Source organism: Ips typographus, linkage group LG2, assembly GCF_016097725.1.
Source record: "Ips typographus isolate SLU linkage group LG2, UJ_Ityp_2.0, whole genome shotgun sequence".
NCBI lineage: Eukaryota > Metazoa > Arthropoda > Insecta > Coleoptera > Curculionidae > Ips > Ips typographus.
The window spans coordinates 4919128-4946244 of record NC_138423.1 but is presented as its reverse complement, the minus strand read 5'-3'; the positions used below and the strand labels follow the sequence as shown (position 1 = coordinate 4946244).

At 36.0% G+C, this 27117-nt stretch overlaps 2 protein-coding genes across 2 annotated transcripts in view; both read left to right on the top strand.

Annotated features, from left to right (window-relative positions):
• The window catches only part of LOC145725567 (FERM, ARHGEF and pleckstrin domain-containing protein 1-like), a 111578-nt gene that overhangs the window by 69642 nt on the left and 14819 nt on the right, over window positions 1-27117 (top strand). Inside the window, exons 12-16 of the mRNA XM_081974363.1 lie at window positions 18002-18220; window positions 21062-21228; window positions 24508-24711; window positions 24770-24927; window positions 26543-26822. Of these exons, the coding sequence (XP_081830489.1) occupies window positions 18002-18220; window positions 21062-21228; window positions 24508-24711; window positions 24770-24927; window positions 26543-26822 (1028 nt within the window). The remainder of the gene's footprint in view (window positions 1-18001; window positions 18221-21061; window positions 21229-24507; window positions 24712-24769; window positions 24928-26542; window positions 26823-27117) is intronic.
• On the top strand, window positions 20-17747 carry LOC145725566 (uncharacterized). The gene has a single exon (XM_081974362.1). It carries the CDS (start codon window positions 220-222, stop codon window positions 8953-8955), a length of 8736 nt encoding a protein of 2911 aa, XP_081830488.1. The 5' UTR covers window positions 20-219; the 3' UTR covers window positions 8956-17747.

Sequence of the window (27117 nt, the reverse complement as noted above, 5' to 3'; positions counted from 1 at the left end):
CCCTAGTTTAACAATTTTTTTTAGGTTCGCATAAAACTGTTTCTACTTTTGGTTCGATTTAAGTTGTAGATAGCACTAAGTTTTTTCAGAACCTTATTTTAAGCCCCAACAGCTTTTTTCTTTCCTTTTTGTAGAAATCGTAGTGTTGACTAACATTTATAGCGTAACAACTATACTAACCCTTTAGGTATCACCACTCACACTCCCATTACTTCGCGGATGCCCTCTAGTCACAAGTCGAAAGTCAGCTTGGATCATCCTAATCCACCGTTTGCTGATAATTATGTACCCTCGCAGACACAATCCCATAACGACTTAGGTCCTTCGCCACGACCAGAAAGTCCCATGGAGTATACGTACGAATCGGCCAGCGCGGCACCGAAACGAAAGCTTTGGCAACGCAGCGCTAGTTGTAGAGATTTGTACGATTTTAGTTTCGAAGAAACCGGCAAAGCTAAACGTAGAGCTAAGTCGCCTAAACCCCTCGAAAAAACTGTAGTAAGTCTAGACGAGCGGAAACAAGATTCTCCGGTTACCATTTACGACGACCATAGGGCTTTGTATAGTGCTAGTTCACGCGATAGTAGTTTAGAAATACAGCAAGATATAATGGTGCCCTCCCCGAAAATATACTCGAGCAGCTTTCCTGGGACAACATCTTACTCGCAAGAGTCTGTCGAAGATCCAGGTAATTACGAATTGCGTGACTCGCAAGAAGATGTGTCTCACGATAGCTACGAGTTAATTGAAAAATCAGACGATAGCACGTCAGGCGATTATAAGAAACCTAAACCGTTAAATGTAAGGAGTTGTAGCTTGGATTCAGGTAATTACATGCCCTCTGACAGCGAATCGGACCATGGAACTCGACAACGCTTTAAAAGCGTTAGCGATCATGACATTTTCCTCATGGAGGATCCTAGAGATTTACCAAGAGAGATTATTCCAAGGAAATCGGATGGGAGCTTTTATAAACACTTTCGACAGTCATCACGTACCTCAAGCACTGAATCTAAAAGTGACTACTTTGAAACTAAAACATCCCGGTACAGCAGTAAGGAAAGTTTAAAAAGATCTAAGGGTATTGGTTCTAGAACGTCCAGTCAAGAATCAAAAAGCGACTATGAAACTAAAAAACCTTTAAAGAAAAATCGCAGTGCTGACAACTTGGAACGCCACTACTTCGGAACTAGAACTTCCAGTGCAGAGTCCAAGAGTGAGTATTTTGACGCAACTACCAAACACGACGACAAATTCAAGAAGGATTACGACAGAAAAATAAACTTTGAACGAAACTACGGAACTCAAAAACATCGACACTTACCTCCAGATCCAGTGCTTCCAGCTTATCCCGATTTTTCTAATAATTTCCACGAAACCAGCCACTTATACACTGTAGAAACTGAACAAAGCCTACGAGTCGATAAAATCCTATCAGACATAGAACAAAACACTCTTCCGATTGCGGAAAAGTTTCCTTGCAGAACTGAAACTCCACCCCACAAAATGACCCATATATGGCCGGAAAGCATCGTAGGCCTCCCAACTGAAATAGAGAATATTCCTCATGGATCAGTGGGATCACACAGCGCTGGTCAAAGATCTACTGAGTCAGAAAGTAACATTTTCAGTTTTGACGAAGAACGCATCCAATCACTACAAGAAAGTAGCGATTTCAGTGATCACGGCTTTGGAGTGGTCCCTAACATTGACACACAAAAAAAGGAAGTCCGTAGTTACAGAGAAGTGTTTATGGAAATTGAACCTCGCATTTGCCACGACCTTCCTTTCCATCAACCAATAGAAAGAACAAAGTCTGACCCAAATTCCCTAGCTAGACAAAAAATCAACCCCAACCGAAGACTTCTACTAATGCACCAGAAATCGATTGATTTAACCCCAGCAGAGTCCAGCGACGAAGATTATTTATACAAGCAAATTCCCAGTGCTCCTCCTATAACCAAATACAAAGGGATTCACTTTGAAATGCCCACAGCAGAATTCGGTCACTTTGACATCCTGAAACGCGAGATTGAGGGTCAGAAAACCAAGTTTGAGGTCCCTAAAAGCCAATTTGAGGTGCTGGGTGCCAAAAACCAGGCCGATTTAATCAACCTACCTCCCAAAGACGAAGACATCCCTTACGTTTTGCACAAAAGGCATATTTTAAACGGCACCGCTCAAAAAGAAGAAATCAAGCGTTACGTAGTGGATAAAGATGGGGTGAAACCGTTAAATGAGTTTGGCTCACCTAGAGAAGTAACGAAACCCGAAACACCAAAATCAAGAGGGGAAACGTCCTTCCTTTTCACACAAAACATCGACTTATCCAAGGTGAATCCAGTAACATTAGAAGTTGATAAAAGTGTACCGTCAGTTCAACTGATTGCCAGTCCTAAAAGAGATATAACTCACATTGACCCACTAGTTCTGGAAACCCTTAACTCAAAACTAAGTCAGATAGAAAGCGACTCTCCTACCAGTTCCAGAACAGAGAGCTTGAAACCTTTGCAAAGAATCCTTGCTAAACCTGACCCTAGACAGATAAAAATAGATTTAAAAATTGAAGAAAAAATTGCTAAACAAAGCCTACCTAAAGTTGAAGAAAAGAAGATTCTAACAGAACAACCTAAACCAAAGGTAGTGGATAAAAGCAAAAGTGAAACTAAACCTAAACGAATCATCAAACCTAGAATGCAACCAGGAAAGAAGGGATGCAAAAGCAACAAAACTAAAGTGAGAATCACGTCATTTAGTTCTGATGATGAATCCCTGGACTCTGACGATGTGTTTGGTAGCGCTGAAGCTACACCAACTAGAATGGAATTCTCACCTCCTCAAATGCGCAAAGAAATGGAAGCCATCCTCAAATTTGAGTCTGAACGTAAATACCTGCAGTACACTATGTCATCCACTGAGGTGGAAGGATCACCCCCTACAACAAGAAAGAAGCCTGACAAAGATGTTATTAATGGACTAGATCCAAACATGCAACAAACCGAATTAAGGAGGATATCAGAGAGATCATTTTCGATTCCAAGTTCTGAAGATGAATTCAACGTAAAAACCACAGACTTGGTACCAGTTTTTTTAGAGCCTGACATGCTAAAAACGTTAGATGAAGCAGACAAAGAAGATGGAGATAGGTCTTTGGATGAAACACTAAAAGACGAGCAAACCACTGACAACGAACTAACCACCATAGACGATGAAAGGGAGAGGGAAAAAGCGTTACTTCAAGCGGAAATTGAGAATGATTTAAAAGATTTAAAAGTCCCACCTAAAACCAAAATTACAGAAATTATGTCTCCTTCAATGCGAAACAAAGGGCAAAGTCCTTTAATATTTGCTCATGCACGTCTAAATTTGTCTGAGGGCTCCGCAATCACGCTACTGCAAAAGCAACAAGCTTTAGAGTCGCCTTTACCAAGTCGACGGGCTAGAAGCCTGGACGCACCTATAATCCCCGTCAACAAACTCCCTCCCTTGAATTCCTTTTCAAGCAAAGACGACACCCTGGACGAGGAATATGGACATCCAGAAAACTTGATAAGTGCTACCTCCACAGAAATATCAGACGTTGAAGGAGACGGTAGAGTCACAGGCAACGGAGTAGTTCCAGAACAAAAACAACCCGTTGATTTAGTTGCAACCAAACCCAAGGAAGTAATCAAAGAAGGTTCACTAGGAGATAATGATCAAATTGTCCCTGATATTATTACGTCTGCTGTTAAATCCAAACCTCCTCCTCCAGTAATAGTAAAAATGAAACCAAAACTCCCTCCTAAGGGTGTAACTCCACCAAAACCCCCCTCTAAAGACGCAATAGGCAAAAAACCACAACTCCCATCCAAAACCACAAAAGAAAAACCGAAAACCTCCAGGCCAGCTTTGACAAAACAAGCAGCAAAACCGAAAGCACCAGATCCGGTAGTTATTGAAGAACGAACCACCGCCAAACCACCTTTAGGACCTAAATCCAGTTCCACCGAATCGAAAAAAGGTTCAAAAACCACCAAAACCGCAGGTCATAGATTCCTGTCAGAAAAAGCTGCTTCTGCAGACTCAGAAACTAAAAGTGACGACGACAGAAGATCAACCAATCAAAAATCTTTGTCCACACAATCCTCGTTAACGCTTCCCGAAATTAAGCGAACAAAAAGCCAGGAAATGGAACCAAACAAAAAGACAATACCAAAAGAAAAAGCCAGATCACTTGAAAAGTTAGAGCTAAAAAGATTAGGGAGCAAGGAGCGTACTAAGAGTCAGGAAGAAACAGAAGAAGTGATAGCAGAGCGCAGAAAGTTACAGCAAATGCTGTATGAAACAGCCATCAAACAGACGAAAACTTTAAAAAGTCCTGTTAAGGATGTTTTACCTGTCTTCCCAAAAATTGAAGAAACTGTCAGAGAACGAGGTGGCAAACTGGAAATTAGCATAAATACCATAGAACCTAATGTTTCTTTAGAAGAAGCTATAATAGTGACTAAAAGTCCCAAGAAACTGGATAAAAAACTTGACAAAAAACTCACCAAAAGTTTAGAGCTAAACCTAAACGAGGATGATATTGATAAGGGAGTTCAAAGAATGGGTAAAAGCTTGGACTTGGAACGGAGCAAATCAGAAGATGAAGCTGACAAATCTACGGAATTTGACTTCAAACCTGAAGCCATTAAAACCATAAACGATCGTGACAAGTTAAGTGAAGTTTCTCCTGAAAACTACGCGGTTCAGGAGACTGTAACTGCGGATGTTCATTCAGAACCTGCAGGAGAACACCAACTAATCTTAGAAGGCACTAGCCTGGATGTTTGGTTGTCAGTAGGTAAAAAAGATGAGAAGCTGCAGAATATTGAAATTGTCAAAAGTGGAAATGATTTTTTTAAGCAACGCTCCTCCCCTAAACCACCTGACTTGGCTAAATTGGACACGAAAAGCAAAAGCTCATCCGATTCTCTGAGCACTGAAAAAGTCAGTCTAGGCAATTCCTTGGATATCAAATACATTGATGAGTCAGCTGAGTCTAGTGGCAAATCAGACCAGGACAAGGAACTTATAGCCGAAATGCAGAGAGCCTCAAGTACTGTGAGTAAATTTATTAGAAGAAAACTTGAGCGCAGACGAAAGAATTCAGACGAAAGCACTTTGGTGCCAGACAGTCAATTCCGGATAACCAGCGAAGATGAGTCTCTGACGGAAGTGAGTGAATTGAAAGAAGGAACTGATATAGATAGCAATCTTCTTAGGGTTACAGTGACTGATCACAAAGATGCCTTATTAAAGTTAAGTATTGAAAGAAGCAGGTCCGAGGACACTGGATCGTGGATGACAGTTGAGTGTGAAGAGTTTCCAGGCACTGAAAGCTCTTTAGATTATGATAACCTAGATTCTCCGGAAAAAGCCTTGGAACCGGAAGAATCAGTTAAAAAGTCTAATCTTCTGGAAGCAGAAGAAAAACAGTCCAAACTAAAATTGATTAAACGCAGTTCTGATCAATCAAAATCGAGTGACACTGGCTCCTGGACTAGTGGTGAGAAAGAACTGAGTCCTGGTAATGTTAAAGAAACTGACGAGTCTAGTGTAAGCTGCTCTTTGGGTAGAGCTATAGGATTAAGTCAAAACATTGAAATGTTTGCTACGAAGGAACAGTTGGAAAAGGGATCCTCTCATTCGTCAGACGAACCTAGGAGTCCGAGAAGCCCTAGAATATGCATTTTAGGTAGGGCATTTACTATAGATGAAGGGTCGCAAAAATTGGACGGTTCAAGTTCGGACGAAGCGAACGAAATTCCACCAGATTTGGCCACAATTGAGGAACTACCTAGAGAAACAACCGATTCAGAGAATGAAAAAGTTAAAAAACCCTATCCGTTTGAAGAGAAGTGGTCACAAGATTCGGAACTAGGACAGCGCTTGCATAAAAAGCTGTCCAAAAAGTTGTCTTCCGGTGATAAGGCAAGCTTTTCCTCGCTAGAAGAATCTTACTCATTCAACAGGCGAAACAATTTGGATAAACCAAACCTATTATCCGTGGAAAAGTTGTCTACTGAGTCAAGGAACTCTCTAGACACTGAATCCAGTTCTGGTAGCTTGGGAGTGGCAGCCAGAACTCACAAATCAAGCGATATTCCTAAAGAATTGAGTTCCACATGGAAGCCATTCCCTTTAGACAGTTCTGGATCAGAAAGCTTTGAAGATAACTTGCTTCCACCCGACCAGGATCTGGAAAGAAGCGAATATTTTTTGTGCAGAGGTGATGGCGGTTCTGTTGATTTCCCTTCTATGACAGACGTCTACTATCGAGGTGAGGACGGTTCTCCTAAAGATGGTACAGAAATACCGGAAGATTTAGCTAATATACATGCAAATTTTAAGTATTCTTTAGCTGGTGCTACTGAAATTATTGGTACTTATTCAGGCGGTGGTTTCTTGTCAAGGACTTTGTCTAGAATATCAGAACGTAGTACAAACTCTGAGAAGTCTAGCTTGGATGAGGACTCAACTAAAGCAAGCACACAAAGTGATAGCTTAAATGACGAGTCTATGGCTTCTAGTAATCCTCAGGCAAGTGCCAGTTCTGAATCACCAAGTCACGCAAATTTATACGACGAAAAGAAAACGCCTACCAACGAAAAGCCTAGCTTGGCTAGCAGTAGTGGAAAGGCTAGTAAACATCAAGATTTCAGTAATAAACCTAGCACCGATCCAGCACCAAATTTCAGCAGTCTACTGCAAAGACAAATATCAGATGACCGGAGAACTTCAGCTGAAATGGCGGAACTATCCATGGATGATATAGAAATTATAACTTCAGAAAGAGGGTTGAGACTAAAACGGCAAGGATCTGATGACACTATTATAGATGAGGAGTGTTTTGAGGAACCACAACGAATGGAAAAAGAGAGCAGTCAGGAGAGTGAAGACTGGCCTTTGCCAGAAATTCCAAGTCAAGGGCAGAAAACACTACTAGCCATGCATGAATTGCCTAGTTCTGATACATCAGCCCAGCTTACGACTCAAGTGTACCAACCTCCAAGCAAAAACATTCCTAAAACATTCGGATTGAGAAGTTCGTTGAAAAGCCAGGATTCTGAACAGTGGCCTAGCCCACCTTCTAGCGTGCAAGAACCAATAGTGGAAAACATTGAAACTTACTATATATCCCCTGCTGAAGAAGCTTATAAAGTGACGGTAGAATCGAACACCAGTACATACGACAACGATTCTAACTCCGACGAATATAGAACTGTAGATTTTGATATGGAGAAGAATCATACTTACGAAAACGTTGCGATTTCTGAGCATATAAGTGAGAGCTTGTCGGATAGTCAGAGCGCCAGCGTAGGCCCTAGCGGTATCAAAATTATCCTTGAAGAGAAGTCGCAAGACTCGAATTCAGACGAGGAATTGAATATTTCCAATCTAAATGATGACGTTTTTATTGACCTTAGTGACAGTGCGGCTAAAAGCGAACAGTTGCGACCTCCTACGGCATTAAGACGAAGCACCGCTTCAGAAGACTCTAGAAGGGCATCACCAGCAGGTTCTCATAGTTCTTACAGCGAAGAGGACTGCACTAGTTCTATGGGTACTAATCTGGAAGATGGAACCGTTCGTTTTGCTTTAAAACCCACTAAGTGTACTCACAGCTCCCATTCTGAGGACACTTCAATAGCTTTAAGCTTGTCAGAGTGGTCCAACAGCACCAACACTGTTAAATTCCAAAACTTGTCCAGTAACAGTGGGACCACTAAGAGCAGTTCAGGTCTGAAAAGTGATGAAAACTCTCTCACTGATATTGCTCAGAGTATTTCTGAGTGGTCTAATACACAAAGTAGTACCCTGAAAGCTCAGCAAACTAGTAGTCATCCCTTCCAGAAACTTTCAAGCACCACTTCAACTGGGGAAAACACTTTAACTGAATTGATACCAAGCATTTCAGATTGGTCCAACTCTGACAACAAGCAGTTCTTTGGTAGCGCTCCTTTACCTGAAAGAGCTGCAACTAGATTAGGATCTAGCGTAGACATTGAAGATATAGTGCAGGATCAGCGCAGCCCTAAGAACATACCGTCAGAAGATTTTGCTATATTTACAACCGGTTTGAGTAGTAGAACTGATCAGGCAAAGTTCTTCACAAAAAGCACTGAACGACCTATGGTGATACCAGTTCAAGTGCAGTCGGATACTGACAAAAGTAGCAGTTCTGTAGAACACAAAACCACGGTACACACTCAAAGATATGACAAAGAAAAGAAAGGTTACATGCAGAAATACCATTCTGTTGGTAGTACCACTTTGACCACCACAGACAAAACAGGTAAAGTGAATTTGAAACTAGCTAAATGTTCGCCGTACTACTCGAGTAGTTTGAGCAGTGAGAGTACTCCTTTAACGGGGACAAGTCCCATTCCAATCAGTAAAACGGCTACAGTACCTCTTACCCGAATTCATAAGCGTCCGATATCAAGAAGTTTAACGCACGCTAAAAGCCCTCCAAGCGAAAATGACTCTACCAGTTCTGTGGAATCTCCCAAAAGTAAATCAGACCGTGAACGACGCGGTTATCGCAGAAGAAGACAAATGCAACAACAACGCAACAAAGTGAAGTCAGACAAAGAACAACATGTTTTGGACGAGTACTTTTACGTAGAACACGAACACGGTTTAACCGAATATAACGAGTACATCAGAGAAAGAAACATGGAGGAAATGGCTTCGAATTTCCAATACGAGTCTGGATTAGCTCAAGATAGTCCCGTGTTACACTACAACACCGAAAATGTCGAAGAAGGCTATTTTCCGGACGGTGATTCCCAGTCAGGATCCGATATTTTTCGGATGGAGAGAGAAGAAGAAGACAGACACGAATGCTCTGAAGGATTTGATGTCAGTTCCATTCCGCCTCCGCTGTTGGAGGACGATTTCGAAAGCGATCCCACGCCGCATATTTGATTTTAATGAATTTGCCTATTTATAGGCCAGCCTACGGCTTGTTTTGATCTTTTTCGGGTTGATTTTCGGTCCTGTTCTTTTCGTGCTTATTGTGTATGAGTTTTTAATTTATGTCGGATTTTTTATTGTTTGTTAATTGGAAAGGTTGGTTGGATGTGACCATGAACGGAACTAGTATTACACTAACTGACAAACAATTTACTATAGATCAATATAATTCATTAAAATGATTCTTTCTTAACACTAGAATGATGTATGACATGGTATTGTCACGTTTAAATGGTAAAGCCCTCCGTTTAAATCAAACCACTTGATAGAAAAATATAATTTAATAACAATTTAATAAGGACAAAATGGTCGGTTTATCAATTTAGTGAATCGGAATAAAACCAGCAAACATAATTCCTAAAAGTAACACTTTAAATAGTAACTTGCACATGCACAAAATACTACAATTATTAAATAAATTGTACTTACATTTGTTAGATGATGAGGGCAGCTTTCTCGAGGGTTTGGCTCTCGCGATTATTATAATTGAGAATGATTTACTATTTCCTTAATTTACGAAGCGGGTGCGGGTTGCAGAATTCGAGACGACTATATTTTGCGGCACGAGACGGAGTCTTCTGACCGTCTCCGATACACAACACAAGTGTACAGCTTTTTCTAGTCCTATAGAGTGTTTTAGCACAGTAATTATCTATAAATTTATGTTTATGGTCATTTTAGAGGCTTCTGGCACCTTTTGAAAGGTTCTCAGTAATATTTAAACATTTTTGGCATTTTCAAAATTATTCTAAGAGACCTCTGGCCAATATAGAAAACCTGTAGATCGTTTATGGCCATTTTAGAAATTTCTGGCACCTTTTGAAAGGTTCTCAGTGATATTTAAAGGTTTTTGGCATTTTCAAAATGATTCTAGAGACTTCTGGCCATTTTAGAAAACCTGTAGATCGTTTATGGCCATTTTAGATGCTTCTGGCACTTTTTGAAAGGTTCTCAGTAATATTTAAAAATTTTTGGCATTTTCAAAATGATTCTAGAGACCTCTGCCCATTTTAGATAACCTGTAGATCGTTTATGGCCATTTTAGAAATTTCTGGCACCTTTTGAAAGGTTCTCAGTGATATTTAAACATTTTTGGCATTTTCAAAATGATTCTAGAGACCTCTGCCCATTTTAGAAAGCCTGTAGATCGTTTATGGCCATTTTAGAAATTTCTGGCACCTTTTGAAAGGTTCTCAGTGATATTTAAAGGTTTTTGGCATTTTCAAAATGATTCTAGAGACCTCTGGTCATTTTAGAAAACCTGTAGATCGTTTATGGACATTTTAGATGCTTCTGGCACTTTTTGAAAGGTTCTCAGTAATATTTAAACATTTTTGGCATTTTCAAAATGATTCTAGAGACCTCTGCCCATTTTAGAAAAGCTGTAGATCGTTTATGGCCATTTTAGAAGCTTCTGGCACCTTTTGAAAGGTTCTCAGTGATATTTAAAGGTTTTTGGCATTTTCAAAATGATTCTAAGAGACCTCTGGCAATTTTAGAAAAGCTGTAGATCGTTTATGGCCATTTTAGAAGCTTCTGGCACCTTTTGAAAGGTTCTCAGTGATATTTAAAGGCTTTTGGCATTTTCAAAATGATTCTAAGAGACCTCTGGCAATTTTAGAAAAGCTGTAGATCGTTTATGGCCATTTTAGAAGCTTCTGGCACCTTTTGAAAGGTTCTCAGTGATATTTAAAGGCTTTTGGCATTTTCAAAATGATTCTAAGAGACCTCTGGCAATTTTAGAAAAGCTGTAGATCGTTTATGGCCATTTTAGAGGCTTCTGGCACCTTTTGAAAGGTTCTCAGTGATATTTAAAGGCTTTTGGCATTTTCAAAATGATTCTAAGAGACCTCTGGCAATTTTAGAAAAGCTGTAGATCGTTTATGGCCATTTTAGAGGCTTCTGGCACCTTTTGAATGGTTCTCAGTAATATTTAAACATTTTTGGCATTTTCAAAATTATTCTAAGAGACCTCTGGCCAATATAGAAAACCTGTAGATCGTTTATGGCTATTTTAGAAATTTCTGGCACCTTTTGAAAGGTTCTCAGTGATATTTAAAGGCTTTTGGCATTTTCAAAATGATTCTAAGAGACCTCTGGCAATTTTAGAAAACCTGTAGATCGTTTATGGCCATTTTAGAAGCTTCTGGCACCTTTTGAAAGGTTCTCAGTGATATTTAAAGGCTTTTGGCATTTTCAAAATGATTCTAAGAGACCTCTGGCCATTTTAGAAAACCTGTAGATCGTTTATGGCCATTTTAGAAGCTTCTGGCACCTTTTGAAAGGTTCTCAGTGATATTTAAAGGCTTTTGGCATTTTCAAAATGATTCTAAGAGACCTCTGGCAATTTTAGAAAACCTGTAGATCGTTTATGGCCATTTTAGAAGCTTCTGGCACCTTTTGAAAGGTTCTCAGTGATATTTAAAGGCTTTTGGCATTTTCAAAATGATTCTAAGAGACCTCTGGCCATTTTAGAAAACCTGTAGATCGTTTATGGCCATTTTAGAAGCTTCTGGCACCTTTTGAAAGGTTCTCAGTGATATTTAAAGGCTTTTGGCATTTTCAAAATGATTCTAAGAGACCTCTGGCAATTTTAGAAAAGCTGTAGATCGTTTATGGCCATTTTAGAGGCTTCTGGCACCTTTTGAAAGGTTCTCAGTAATATTTAAACATTTTTGGCATTTTCAAAATGATTATAGAGATCTCTGGCCATTTTAGAAAACCTGTAGATCGTTTATGGCCATTTTAGAAATTTCTGGCACCTTTTGAAAGGTTCTCAGTGATATTTAAAGGTTTTTGGCATTTTCAAAATGATTCTAAGAGACCTCTGGTAATTTTAGAAAAGCTGTAAATCGTTTATGGCCATTTTAGAAGCTTCTGGCATTATATTACTAAACGATGGTTGTTTTAGCTTAAAGGGAACGAAGTGACCGGTTTACAAAATCTTAAATATTGATTCAGAGAGTCTGAAATATTAATTTACAATTGATTCTTAAAATTATGGCAAAAATGATCAAATTTACGTTTCAGACCTGAAAATTGACCAAATAGAGAATTTTACAAGCATTATTCTCGTTTTCACATTTTCTGGTTTCAAGTTGGAGAATTGACTTCAAAACTTGATCAACATTGCATTTTTCATGTTTTTACATTTAAAACTTGAAGAATGACTTGAAAAGTAGATAATTTGGTGAAATTTACGTTTCAAATATGAAAATGTACTTAACATTTTTCCCAAACAGAGAACTTTGACATTTTTTAGCTTCAAGCTAGTAAAATGACTTGAAAACTTGATCAACTAGGCATTTTTCATGTTCTGTCATTTGAAACTTGAAGAATGACCTGAAAAGTAGATAATTTGGTGAAATTTACATTTCAGATATACAAATTTACTTAAAAATTTTTCCAAACAGAGAACTTTGACATTTTTTAGATTCAAGCTAGAGAAATGACTTGAAAACTTGATCAACTAGGCATTTTTTATGTTCTGTCATTTGAAACTTGAAGAATGACTTGAAAAGTAGATAATTTGATGAAATATACATTTCAAATATGATAATTTACTTAAAAAAATTTCCAAACAAAGAATTTTGACACTTTCTAGTTTCAAGCTAGAGAAATGACTTGAAAACTTGATTAACTAGGCATTTTTCATGTTCTGTCATTTGAAACTTGAAGAATGACTTGAAAAGTAGATAATTTGGTGAAATTTACATTTCAGATATAAAAATTTACTTCAAAATTTTTCCAAATAGAAAATTTTGACACTTTCTAGTTTGAAGCTAGAGAAATTACTTGAAAACTTGATCAGCTAGGCATTTTTCACGTTCTGTCATTTGAAACTTGAAGAATGACTTGAAAAGTAGATAATTTGGTGAAATTTACATTTCAGATATACAAATTTACTTCAAAATTTTTCCAAACAGAGAACTTTAACATTTTTTAGTTTCAAGCTAGAGAAATGACTAGAAAACTTGATCAACAACAAGGCATGTTTCATGTTCTGTCATTTGAAACTTGAAGAATGACTTGAAAAGTAGATAATTTGGTGAAATTCACATTTCAGATATAAAAATTGACTTGATGATGAACTGATACTCAGTTTAGCTCAAGTTGAAATAGCCATATGAAACCACCAATTATTGAACTAAAAGAAAATGACATTAACTGGGCAGTTTTTTGATACTACCTGTTCAGTTCATTGGTAGATGAAGTTCAATTGATTGGCCGCCGAGATTTCCTGAATTAAATCCATCAGACTTTGGAAACATTTAAAAAAGTTTAAAAATCCAAATCGATCAAAGATTTTGTATAATTTTTTTGATATTTTTTTTGTCGGATATAGAAATACCAAGTTTGTCGGTTAGTGTGTAATTCGTTCTGTTAACATCCCTATCTCCACTTACACTACATTAGTTAAAATTTGATTTATTAACTTGATACAACCATTCCAAAAGTAGTATTATTCTAGAATTTATCTAGTGCCACTATAATCCTTAATGCCAAACTAGTAACAATATGAAATAATCAAAATTTTCAGTATTTGAAGTGCCAAATGTAGATGAATTTTTCATTTTATATTCTTAAAGTTATATGTACTTTAGTTTTGTGGGGTTAGTAAATCTACTACGATTTACTAATTTGTGAAGTAAGAAGTGCTAAAATTTCAGCACCAAATTTGTCTAGTTACCAATAAATATTTTTGTTGTTGCACACTTTTGTAACATGTGATTTAAAGAGGATTGTCACTTAATAATAATAAGTCCTATATTAAGCTATAAATTGATCCCCAACCTTATTAGTTGACTAGGTAATCACAAGGAAGACACTGGAATTTTACTCCAAATCTGGAGAGGAAATTGTGATATTGTACCACACTAACCATTGCCTAACCATATATTTAGTCAGTTTGGTTTATTCGTGAAATTGCTGTACCATTATTAGAATAATCATTTTGTAAACGTTTTGTGCAACCCCAAGACTGATTTAACTTTCCTGAACTGAAAATCAAACAATCTTTGTTTAGGAAATTGATACCAATCCTCGTTAATTTAAGTGCTGTTACAGTTTAGAACTTTTGAAATATCTCCATATACGGTATTTTAGGATTCCCAGTAATAACTAATCAATGTACATAGAAGCGTTTACCAGTTTATTGCGACTGGATCTTAAAAACAACAAGAGTGTTCTGATTTCAATTTAAGGCCTAAAAGCGTTTTTTTACATCCTCTACTACTATAATGAAATCTTTGTGTCGTACACTCCTTAAGTATAATATTATTCCATGTATTATGTAATTGTTAAGAACGACCCTTATAGTTTTTGTGATATTTAATATTATGTAGGATGTAATTTGTTATGAAATATTGAAGTAATTAGAGGCAGTTTTGTATATAATAACTTGAATTCCCGAGACGGATTTTGTTATACCGGACTAATATGTCATTTAGTGTTGTTAAAAGTAAATTTGTACTGGCTTTAAAGTGGACATCGACAAAGGGTGTTTATTTATTGTGTAACTTAGAAAAAAAAAACATTTTCCTATGTATAGAACGGCTTTCTGCATCTAGTGGGTGAGGTTTACACCCATTTAGAATCGTACAAACGCGTTCACAACTGGAAGAGCGTTGGTTTCAAATTGAACTGTTTTTCATTTTGTTTCTTGAACACCATGTATATTTTCAATCGTGTTGGAGTTAGCACGAGGTGAAAGAGTAATTCAAGACAAACATTTTGAGCTTTTTACAGTCGCTGAAACCCCAAAAATGGCCGAGATACGGAGTTTTCAAAATTTTGATGCATTTCCCATAAAAAAGTTAAAAAAGTCAAATATCTCAAAAACGGTTAGAGTTTTGGAAATTTTGCAAGAGACCAAAAATGTTCAGAACGACTTTCTCCACCTGATGGAATAGGTTTATACCCATTTAGAATCGTACAAACGCGTTCACAACTGGAAGAACGTTGGTTTCAAATTGAACTGTTTTTCATTTTGTTTTTTGAACACCGTGTATATTTTCAATCGTGTTGGAGTTAGCACGAGGTGAAAGAGTAATTCAAGACAAACATTTTGAGCTTTTTACAGTCGCTGAAACCCCAAAAATGGCCGAGATACGGAGTTTTCAACATTTTTACGCATTTTCGACAAAAAAGTTAAAAAAGTCAAATATCTCAAAAACGGTTAGAGTTTTGGAAATTTTGCAAGAGACCAAAAATGTTCAGAACGACTTTCTCCACCTGATGGAATAGGATTACACCCATTTAGAATCGTACAAACGCGGTCACAACTGGTAGAGCGTTAGTTTCAAATGTAACTATTTTCCTTTTTTATTTTTTGAACACCCTGTATATTTTCAATCGTGTTGCGGTTAGCACGGTATGAAAGAGTAATTCAACACAAATATTTTGAGCTTTTTATAGTCGCTGAAACCCCAAAAATGGCCAAGATACGGAATTTTGAAAATTTGTACGCATTTCTCACAAAAAAGTTAAAAATGCTGAGTATCTTAAAAACGATTAGAGTTACGAAAATTTTGCTAGAGACTAAAACTGTTTAGAACGACTTCCTGCACCTAGTGGGATAGGTTTACACCCATTTAGGGTCGTACAAACGCGTTCACAACTGGTAGAGCGTTAGTTTCAAATGTAACTGTTTTCCTTTTTTATTATTTTCTGAACACCCTGTATATTTTCAATCGCGTTGCAGTTAGCACGATGTGAAAAAGTAATTCAAGACAAACATTTTGAGCTTTTTACAGTCGCTGAAACCCCAAAAATGACGGATATACATAATTTTCAAAATTTCAATTAATATTTTCCAAAAAAAAGATAAAAAAAGTCGAATATCTCAAAAACTGTTAGAGTTACGGAAATTTAGCAAGAAAGCAAAAATGTTCAGAACAGCTTTGTGCACCTAATGGGCTAGATTTACACCCATTTAGAATCGTACAAATGCGGTCACAACTGGTAGAGCGTTGGTTTCAAATTGAACTGTTTTTCTTTATGTTTTTTGAACACCTTGTATAGTTTCAATCGTGTTGCGGTTAGCACGGTCTGAAAGAGTAATTCAAGACAAATATTTTGAGATTTTTATAGTCGCTAAAACCCCAAAAATGGCCGAGATACGGAGTTTTCAAAATTTTTATGCATTTTCCACAAAAAAGTAAAAAAAGTCAAATATCTCAAAAACGGTTAGAGTTACGGAAATTTTGCTAGAGACGAAAAATGTTTAGAACGACTTTCTGCACCTAGTTGGCTGGGTTTACACTCACTTAGAACCGGCTAAACGCGGTCACAACTGGCAGAGTGTTGATTTCAAATGTAATTGATTTTGTTTTTGTTTTTTGAACACTCTGTATATGTTCAATCTTATTGTGTTTAGCACGAGGTGAAAGAGCAATTCATGGTTAACATTTTATGCTTTTTATAGTCGCCAAAAATAGCCGAGATTCGAAATTTTCAAAATTTTTATTTGTTTTCCAAAAAAAAAGTTAAAAAAGCCGAATATCTCGAAAACGGTTACCGTTACGGAAATTTTGCAGGAGACGATAAATGTTTAGAACGACTTTCTGCCCCTAGTGGGCTGGGTTCACACCCACTTAGAACCGGGTAAACGCGTCACAAGTAGCAGACCATTATTTTCAATGTTTTTCATTCAATGTTTCACCTATTTTTCTTTTGGTTTTTTGAACACCCTGTATATGTTGTAACAGTTAAATACGAACATTTTGGACTTTTTACAACCGCTGAAACCATAAAAAATCGCGGAGATACGAAATTTTCAACATTTTGTTTCAAATTTCTTAAAAAAGTCGAATATCTCGAAAACGGTTTGCAAGAGCCGAAAAATATTTAGAACGCCTTTCTGTATCTAGTGAACTAGGTTTACACCAACTTAGATCCGGGTAAACGCGGTCAGAACTGGCAGAGAGTTAGTTTCAATTGTAACTTTTTCTTTTTGTTTTTTGAACACCCTGTATATGTTTAATCGTTTAATGTGGTTAACACGATGTGAAGGAGCCGTTTAAGACAAACATTTCCAGCTTTTGACAGCCGCTGAAACCCAAAAAATAACTGAGATACGGAATTTTTAAAATGTTGATGCAATTTCAAAAAAAGTGGAATATCTAGAAAACGATTAGTGTTACGGAAGTTTTGCAAGAGACCTAAAATGTTCTTAATGATTATCTGTCTCTAGTAGACTAGGTTTACACAGTACTCTTTGTAATAAACGAATCAGGGATCAATTCGAAGCGTTTACTTAGTTTGTCAATAAGTAGATAATTCCTATTTTACTGCACTGATCCAGTAGATTGCCAGTCTAAATAAACATTTGACAATTTTAAACATTTTTACGTAAACATTTTTTACTCTTTCAATCTCAATTAAAATAACCATTTCTTACATGATAAATATTAAATGATAAGTATAAACCCACCATGATCCTTTCTAAAAATAAAGTAGTTTTCATAAAATTTGCTGTATAATATGACTTGGTTACCCAGTAAATAGACACTCTGCTTAGTCAAATCGAACATCATTTTACATTTCGGTGAAGATATTAAAAAAATAACAAATTTGTCTTCTTGTTAAATTTTGTTAACTCCTCTCTCCAAAAATTAACAGGGGTTTAGGTGTTCCACGTGCACGTTTACTTTATTTGGACTAACGAAAATTCCTAAAGCACTTGTAACGTTCAGTATTATAAAGTCCTTAATAATATAATAATAAAGTCAAATCTTCTTAAAGGTTGTTTTCTTTAGAGTAGCATATTGTCACTAATACATGTTTGTATTGTAACAGTTCTGAACTTGGGCAGGATTGTTTAGCTTTTATTCAGGTGAGCAAAATATAGTATTTGTTGTGGTTTTCTAAAATGATTGTACGGTTTACTTTTGCACGGTTTCAGTAGTTTGAATTACTGTTTTGTTGTGTATAACTCATTTTTTTATGTATTAGTTTTAGTGATGAGATAATTCATTATTAAGTATTTTTCTTACAGATGACCAAAAAGAAAAATTACGTAACGGACACGATACATCATTCAAGGCTATCGACAACAATAACTTCTACACTTCGACCCCAACTTACAAAAGCGCCAACGGGAATATCTCAAATCTATCTCTGGATGGATCTAATGGGAACTACAATACTCCGAATAGGTTGGGTGAAAGCCCTACAAGGAACTTTGAAAAAGAACAGTTAATGAACACCATCAATGGTAAATAGTCTATACAGGGTGGTCCAGTTTTAAGTGTTAATAATTCGCCACTCGATAGCTCATCAAAAAATTCGTTTTTTTAGACTGCAATTCATTGTCGAGAAACGAAAAACAGTCCGGAAATCAAGACAAAGATTGTTGCTCATAAAACTCATTTTTTACTTCTAAAAATAGTCTAAAAGTTTACTTCTTGTTAACTTTCAAAATATTCAAAAAAAAATCAACGATGACAAAATTTATAATAATTAGGACAACAAAAAGCATATTTTGTCACTCATTTTGTATGTGGCATTGCTGGTATTACAAAAATATTTTTCATGTTTACTTTATGATAATATTTACCTAATGAAATTGAATTTTTGTTCCTATCACTATCAATTTTTAGTTGATTAGATACAGATATAGTAAACAGCTACTCAACCTGTAAACGCCATAGTGAATCAGTAAAATAACGTAGTTGTCCCACCCCGGTATTTTGGGGCTAGGCCCACTGTGGCAAACCCTGATTTTCATGAATTTAACGTCAATACCCTGTATTTTAGACTATTTTCAAGACTAAAATATTGAAATGTGTGTTCAAATCATGAAAACTTGCTTCAAATGCAAATTTTAAGCTCCTGATGTCACTTTTTGGTGTCCAAGTTAATTTTCAATGTTTAAATTTGTAGTCAAAAATTCTAGAAAAAGTAGCTTTTCATGTCTACAACTCAATTTTTAAGCCTTTCAAGTCAATATTCACATTTTCAAAGTAAATTTACTGGTTTCTAAGTCAATATTCAAAACTGATCTTTCAATTTGCCTACAAACCTTGAAAATTGAATTTGTAATAAAAAATCAAAGAAAGAAAGTTTTTGAGCTTATCTGAAAACTTTGAAGACTGACTACAAAGACAGTTTTTAAACCTTTCAAGTCAATATTCACCGTTTCAAAGTAAATTTACTGGTTTCTAAGTCAATATTCAAAACTAGTCTTTCAGTTTGTTTACAAACTATGAAAACTGGCTACAAAGACATTTTTTAAGGTTCTTAACTCAATTTTCGCTGTTTCAAAGTAAATTCACAGGTTTCTAGGTCAATATTCAAAACTAGTCTTTCAATTTGTCTGCAAACTATGAAAACTGGTTAAAAAGAAATTTTTTAAGCTTCTTAAGTCAATTTTCACTGTTACAAAGACAATTTTTAAGCCTTTCAAGTTAATTTTCACAGTTTCTAAGTAAATTTTCAAGTCTAAACTCTTTCAATTTGTCTGAAAACTATGAAAACTGGTTACAAAAGACAATTTTTAAGCCTCTCAAGTCAATATTCACCTTTTCAAAGTTATTTTACTTGTTTCTGAGTCAATATTTAAAACTAGTCTTTCAATTTGTCTGCAAACTATGAAAACTGGCTACAAAGACATTTTTTAAGCCTTTCAATTTAATTTTCACAGTTTCTAAGTAAATTTTCAAGACTAAAGTCTTTCAATTTGTCTGAAAACTATGAAAACTGGTTACAAAGACAATTTTTAAGTCTCTCAAGTTAATATTCACCGTTTCAAAGTAAATTCACAGGTTTCTAGGTCAATATTCAAAACTAGTCTTTCAATTTGTCTGCAAACTATGAAAACTGGCTACAAAGACATTTTTTAAGCTTCTTAAGTCAATTTTCACTGTTACAAAGACAATTTTGAAGCCTTTCGAGTTAATTTTCACAGTCTCTAAGTACATTTTCAAGAGTAAAGTCTTTCAATTTGTCTGAAAACTATGAAAACTGGTTACAAAGACAATTTTTATGCCTTTCAAGTTAATTTTCACAGTTTCTAAGTAAATTTTCAAGACTAAGGTCTTTCAATTTGTCTGAAAACTATGAAAACTGGTTACAAAAGACATTTTTTAAGTCTCTCAAGTCAATTTTCACCGTTTCAAAGTTATTTTACTGGTTTCTGAGTCAATATTTAAAACTAGTCTTTCAATTTGTCTGCAAACAATGAAACCTGGCTACAAAGACATTTTTAAGCTTCTTAACTCAATTTACGCTGTTTCAAAGTAAATTCATAGGTTTCTAAGTCAGTTTTCCAAACTAAAGTCTTTCAGTTTGTTTGGAAATATGAAAACTGGTTAAAAAAACAAATTTTAGGCCTCTCAAGTCAATATTCACCGTTTTAAAGTAAATTTACTGGTTTCTAAGTCAATATTCAAAACAAGTCTTTCAGTTTGTTTACAAACTATGAAAACTGGCTACAAAGACAATTTTTAGGCTTCTCAAGTCAATTCTCACTGTTTCAAAGTAAATTTACTGGTTTCTAAGTCAATATTCAAAACTAGTCTTTCAATTTGTCTGCAAACTATGAAAACTGGCTACAAAGACATTTTTTAAGCTTTTTAAGTCAATTTTCACCGTTTCCAAGACAATTTTTAAGTTGGGTTGGGTTTGGGGTCTTTGAACGTAATAACTCAATTATCTCGTAAACGAAGTTTCAAATCAGAATTTTATAAGAAATACTTAAATTTTTAAAATTAACAAGAAAAGTAAAAAGAACTGTAATTTTTGAAAAATAGCCAGTGACGTAGAATATATATAAGGCGGAAACATGAAAATCATCTTTCTGCATGAGTATTAATTTCATAAGTACTTGTTCCAAAATGGATCAAAATTGTGTCATCAGTGATGACAAGAAACCGATTTTTTAAACTGAACTTTGAAGGACTGTATTTTCCTTAAGAAGCATTTTTCAGGAAAATGACTTAATGCATGTTTCCTTATTTTTGATGGGCTATCGAATGGTGAATTATTCACATTTAAAACTGGACTGTCTTGTAGTTTGGTTTGGGTGATTAGTCAAACATTTTTCTGGATTTTTCAGATTCCAAGACAGCGAATGGAACCAATACGACGACGATTATCGCGGACATCGAAGGCGATATTAAGAAAGTTAAACCGAGACATTTAGTGGATAAGTCGTATTACATAGCCAAAGAAATTCTTATGACCGAACTCACTTACAAAAAAGATCTGGACGTAATCAATGTGGTAAGTTATTAGTAGGAAAATTAAGTGTAATCACAAAATTATAGTATATTAAGGAATAGTAGTAGTAGTAGTAGTAAAAGTGCTTGTGGAATTGTTAAGTAAGAACAACCAAATCAATCTCTACAAAATTATTACAATTTCAACACGAAAGCTCTCAACATGTTTCGAGTGTATAATTAGTCATCTTCAGGGACAAAATTCATCAGTCAGCTGGTTGTCATTCTGGACAAGGGGGACAGCAAATTCATGAATGGTTACACGTTTTCAGGAAAAAGAAAAACAAAAAATAGAGGTTTTTTATATTGTAACGCCATCCATAAGGTATAACTTTACAGTGTTGCCAGCTGCCAAAGGTTAGGTTAGGTTAAGTTTAGACTTAACTTTACAGTGTTGCCAGCTGCGAACTTAAACTGTCACGATTACGTGACGTGCTATTACAGTTTCAGCTTTCCCCCCTGTCTAAATGTAATTTACAGACTTTTCAAAGCTAAATACGTCATTTTCCGGGTCACGTGACTGTTGTTGACAAGTTTCAACTTAACTTCACAGTGTTGCCAGCTGCGAACTTAAACTGTCACGATTGCGTAACGTGCTTCTACAATTTCAGCTTTCCCAAACTGTTTAAATGTCATTTACAGACTTTTCAAGATTGAAGTTAATATTTTCTGGGTCACATGACTGTTGTTGACAAGTTTCAACTTAACTTTACAGTGTTGCCAGCTGCCAAAGGTTAAAAATTACATTTTGTAAGTTTAGACTTAACTTTACAGTGTTGCCATCTGCGAACTTAAACTGTCACAATTACGTAACGTGCTTCTACAATTTCAGCTTTCCCAAACTGTTTAAATGTCATTTACAGACTTTTCAAGATTGAAGTTAATATTTTCTGGGTCACATGACTGTTGTTGACAAGTTTCAACTTAACTTTACAGTGTTGCCAGCTGCCAAAGGTTAAAAATTACATTTTGTAAGTTTAGACTTAACTTTACAGTGTTGCCATCTGCGAACTTAAACTGTCACAATTACGTAACGTGCTTCTACAATTTCAGCTTTCCCAAACTGTTTAAATGTCATTTACAGACTTTTCAAGATTGAAGTTAAGATTTTCTGGGTCACATGACTGTTGATGACAAGTTTCGACTTAGCTTTACAGGGTTGCCAGCCGCAAACTTAAATTGTCACGATTACGTGACGTGCTTTTACAGTTTCAGCTTTCCCAACTGTTTAAATGTAATTTATAGGTTTTTCAAAGTTAAATACGACATTTTCCGGATCACGTGACAGTTGTTGACTAGTTTCAACTTAACTTTACAGTGTTGCCAGCTGCGAACTTAAATCGTCACGATTACGTAACGTGCTTTTACAGTTACAGCTTTCCCAACTGTTTAAATGTAATTTACAGGTTTTTCAAAGTTAAATACGACATTTTCTGGATCACGTGACGGTTGTTGACTAGTTTCAACTTAGCTTTACAGGGTTGCCAGCCGCAAACTTAAATTGTCACGTGCTTTTACAATTTCGGCTTTCCCAAACTGTTTAAATGGTCATTTACACACTTTTTAAGGTTAAAGTTAAGATTTTCTGTGTCACGTGACTGTTGTTGACAAGTTTCAACTTAACTTTACAGTGTTGCCAGCTGCGAACTTAAACTGTCACGATTTCGTAACGTGCTTTTACAGTTTCAGCTTTCCCACCTGTTTAAATGTAACTTACAGACTTTTCAAAGTTAAATACGACATTTTCCGGGTCACGTGACTGTTTTTGACAAGTTTCATCTTAACTTTACATTGTTGTCAGCTACGAATTTAAATTTTTACGATCACGGAACGTGCTTTTACAGTTTCAGCTTTCCCAACTGTTTAAATGTAAATGTAATTTACATATTTTCAAGGTTAAAAACGACATTTTCCGGGTCACGTGACTGTTTTTGACAAGTTTCAACTTAACTTTACAGTGTTGCCGGCTGCGAACTTGAATTGGCACGATTACGTGACGTGCTTTTACAATTTCAGCTTTTCCAACAATTTTCTGGGTCGCTGCGTGTTGTCGACAATTTAACTTTTACAGTGTTGCCAGCTGCTAAAATCGTAAATATTACCGTAACAGATAGAAATAAGGTATATGACGTTAAATAAAACATATCCAGAATTGGACGTAGAATTCAAAACAGAAACAATATGCAAGGTGTTTCATTTAAAATAAGAAGTTGGTATCTACTTCTGGTATAACATCCTGTATATTTTACCAAATTCAGTTTTACGGTTAAATTCGTCACAATGATGTAATTTGACAGTAGTTCAAATTATGTTTTTGTCAAATTACGTCATCGTGACGTCAAAAACGCTCTGCTCGTTCCATACAGCTTGAAAACGAATGCGACTGTTATAATATAGGAAAGAAAACCATTTTATTTTGACCTTACAATGATATTGTCCAGCAGTGCTGTATTGCCAATATTTCGTTTAATCATAGTATATAATAATATCATTAAAACATTTCCACTGCAAAGTGCAAATACGTGTAAATAACATATGTGTCTAACCTACATTATGTTAAAACTTGATAATTGCGGTGATTCAGGACAATCTGGCAACACAGAAAAATTTCAAAGTTTTCTTATAAAATATGCAAAACCAATCCATGTGACTGAAAATCAGCTATGTTCTTTCTCTTAAAATTCTTATTTTTACTTTCAGGGTTTCTTACCAAATAGTGTCGCGTTTAAATTGTAAATCCCTGTAAAGATCTTCTCCTCAAAGGTAGAATCAAACTACTTGGTGGAAAAATATAATTTAATGACTAAATAACAGTTAATAACTCCCAAAGTATTACTTCTGGAAGGTTTGGCACTCGCGATTCCAGCAGAATTCAGAACGACTACATTTTATGGCACGAGACGGAGTCTGACTCCGACCGTCTCTTTTACTAACGGATGTCGAGCCTTATTTATACCAAATCGGTTCAGTGACCGAATAATTTATTATTGTTTTCCACATTCCTGCATAGGAGTGATGATTTGTCACCCGCTAAAAATCGGTATGATGCACTACTTGCATTCTGATTGCAACCTTACCTAGTGCATTTAATTATTTTGTCATCTTCGAATATCTGCTTTAATTTACAGAAATTATTTGTTACATTTACATACATTTGTGGTTTGGACTGTGATACTTTACACATAGTCTGTCACATTCAAATCTCAAACTTAGTCCTTAAAACAATTTTTTTAAAAACATTTTATTTGTCAATATGTAATCTTATATAATGGTCATTTTGTAGTGGTTCAGAGACGAAGTAAGTAAAGAAGAACCTGAAGAATGTTCCATTTTGCTGCAACTGATCGGACCTCTGGCGCAAGCGCACGGTTCCTTGGTTAAGGATTTAGAGCAACGTCTACAAGGTTGGGATGGACGAGGAGGACCAAAAGCGACTGCTGGAAAGATTGCGGATGTTCTTCTGGCTCACTTACCACCTCTATTACCGGTATTTTCTCACTGATTTTTTTTTATAAATTTGTTACTAAGCATTTTTTGTGTTAAAGATTTATGAGGAATATCTGGACGGACACCTGCTGGTTTTGGAACGTTTGGACGAAGCCTTTAAGAAAAACCAGAAGTTCGAACAATTATACAGAGACTTTGAGACACAAAAAGTGTGCTATTTACCTTTGACAACGTTCGTTTTACGTCCTTTGCATAGGTACAATTTCTGTCCAAATTATACAGGATTTTTCAATGAAAAGTAGCCACCTTGAATATCTTCCAAAATAATTTCTCTGTTAAAAAATGCTAAGACACGTCAACAAAGATTGCAAGGGGGACATCTTTTTACGTAGGATTTGAATTTCTGCCATCAGCCCCTTTGCCGCCATAACCACCCCCACTAAGTTTTCAAATTGCACCATACCCTGTGTGGCACATCGTTGGAAAGGGTATTTCATAAGGAATTAATTGCACTATTTTATTTGCTTTGAATTGAGATTTTTGTTAACTGCAGAAATAATAGCAAATAGCGGTTATCATTTAATTAATGGCTCAAAATAACCTCCATTAACTTCCATACAATAATACAAGCGACTTTGGAAGAGTATGCGAACATTTATGAGGACTTGCGGTGTCAGTTGTCGGCATTCATGTATTATTCTCTGCCTAAGGTCTGCAATATTGGCCGGCTGTGTTGCATAGACTTTAGATTTTAAATGCCCCCATAGAAAAAAGTCCAACGGAGTGAGGTCGGGTGATCTCGCAGGCCATTCCATCGGACCACGTCTACCAATCCATCTTCCAGGAAATCGATTGTTCAGGTATTCTCGAACGGGAAGTGAATAATGTGGAGGTGCACCGTCTTGTTGGAAAATTAGTTGATTTTCAAATAAATTTTCATCATTTTCTAGTAGCTCTGTTATGGTCGGATCAACAGTGGTGTCAAGAAGCTCAAGATAAGTAGCGCCATTCAAATTACCGTCAATAAAAAACGGACCAACAATGTGGTCTCCTAAAATATCTGCCAAACTTTAAGTTTTTCTGGATATTGGGTATGGGTTTCCCTAAACCAAGGTGGATTCGTGTCTGACCAATACATACAGTTATGCCTGTTCACTTCTCCATTCAAAAAAAACATACACTCATCACTGAAGCAAATATTGTACAACAAGTTCACGTTGTTTGTCAGATTAGTAGACATAATTTCACAAAATTGTAGTCTTCTATCATAGTCATCTTCGTTTAATTCCTGAACCAATTTTACCTTGTATGGACGAAAATTGTGTTTTTTTTAAATTCTCCATACACTGCTTGTCGAAACACCCGACACAACTTTAAGACATACTGATGACCAATTAATTTATCTGGATGGATTGCATTGATTGTCGTGTAAACCATATTGACAATGTTCCTTCAAAACGAACTAACAAATTTTCCGACTGAGGCAAAAACATGGAATGGAAAACAGGTATTCGGTAGTGTTATCAGCAGTTTGACCAAAATAACAAAAAAATGTTTTTATTTTTTTTGGTCTCAATTCAAAGCAAATGTACAAATAAAATAGTGCAATTAATTCCTTATGAAATACTCTTTCCAACGATGTGCCACACAGGGTATGGTGCCATTTGAAAACTTAGTGGGGGTGGCTATGGCGGCAAAGGGGCTGATGACTGAAATTCAAATTCTACGTAAAAAGATGTCCCCCTTGCAATCTTTGTTGACGTGTCTTAGCATTTTTTAACAGAGAAATTATTTTGGAAGTTATTCAGGGTGGCTAATTTTCATTGAAAAACCCTGTGTATGACTTTATCTAATATTAATCGACTTTTCAGACTTCTGCAATATCAAAGTCTATTAGAACGTCTCCTCACTCACTACGGACCGAATCATCCTGACCGAGCCGACTGTCGTACCGCTTGCGACACATTAAAAGACCTGATGATGCCAGTGCGCGAAACTCTGGAACACTCGGAGAATTTGGCAACGCTGTGCGAACTGCAACGGGACATAGTTGGGTTCGAAAATTTGATTCAGCCGGGACGGACGTTTATTAGGCACGGATGCCTTTTGAAACACTCGAGAAAAGGTTATCAGCAACGGATGTTCTTTTTGGTAAGTTTGGTTTGTTATTTTACTGTTTTTGTAATGTTTTGTTGCTCTCTTTTCATTACAACTATAATCAAATCTTGAATCTTCGAATATAGCAACTGCATTCTGAACATTTTTGGTATCTACTGTAACCGTTTCTGACATATCAGACTTTTTTTTGAAAATTGCATTAAAAATGTGAAAATTCCGTATCTCCGCCATTTTTGGGGTTTTAGCGACTGTAAAAAGGTCAAAATGTTCGTCTTGAACTGCTCTTTCACCTCCTGCTAACCGAAATACTATTGAACATATACAGGGT

Bases quoted from the DNA above. Each gene is read 5' to 3' on its own strand.
- LOC145725566 (XM_081974362.1), top strand. From the start codon at position 220: ATGCCCTCTAGTCACAAGTCGAAAGTCAGCTTGGATCATCCTAATCCA.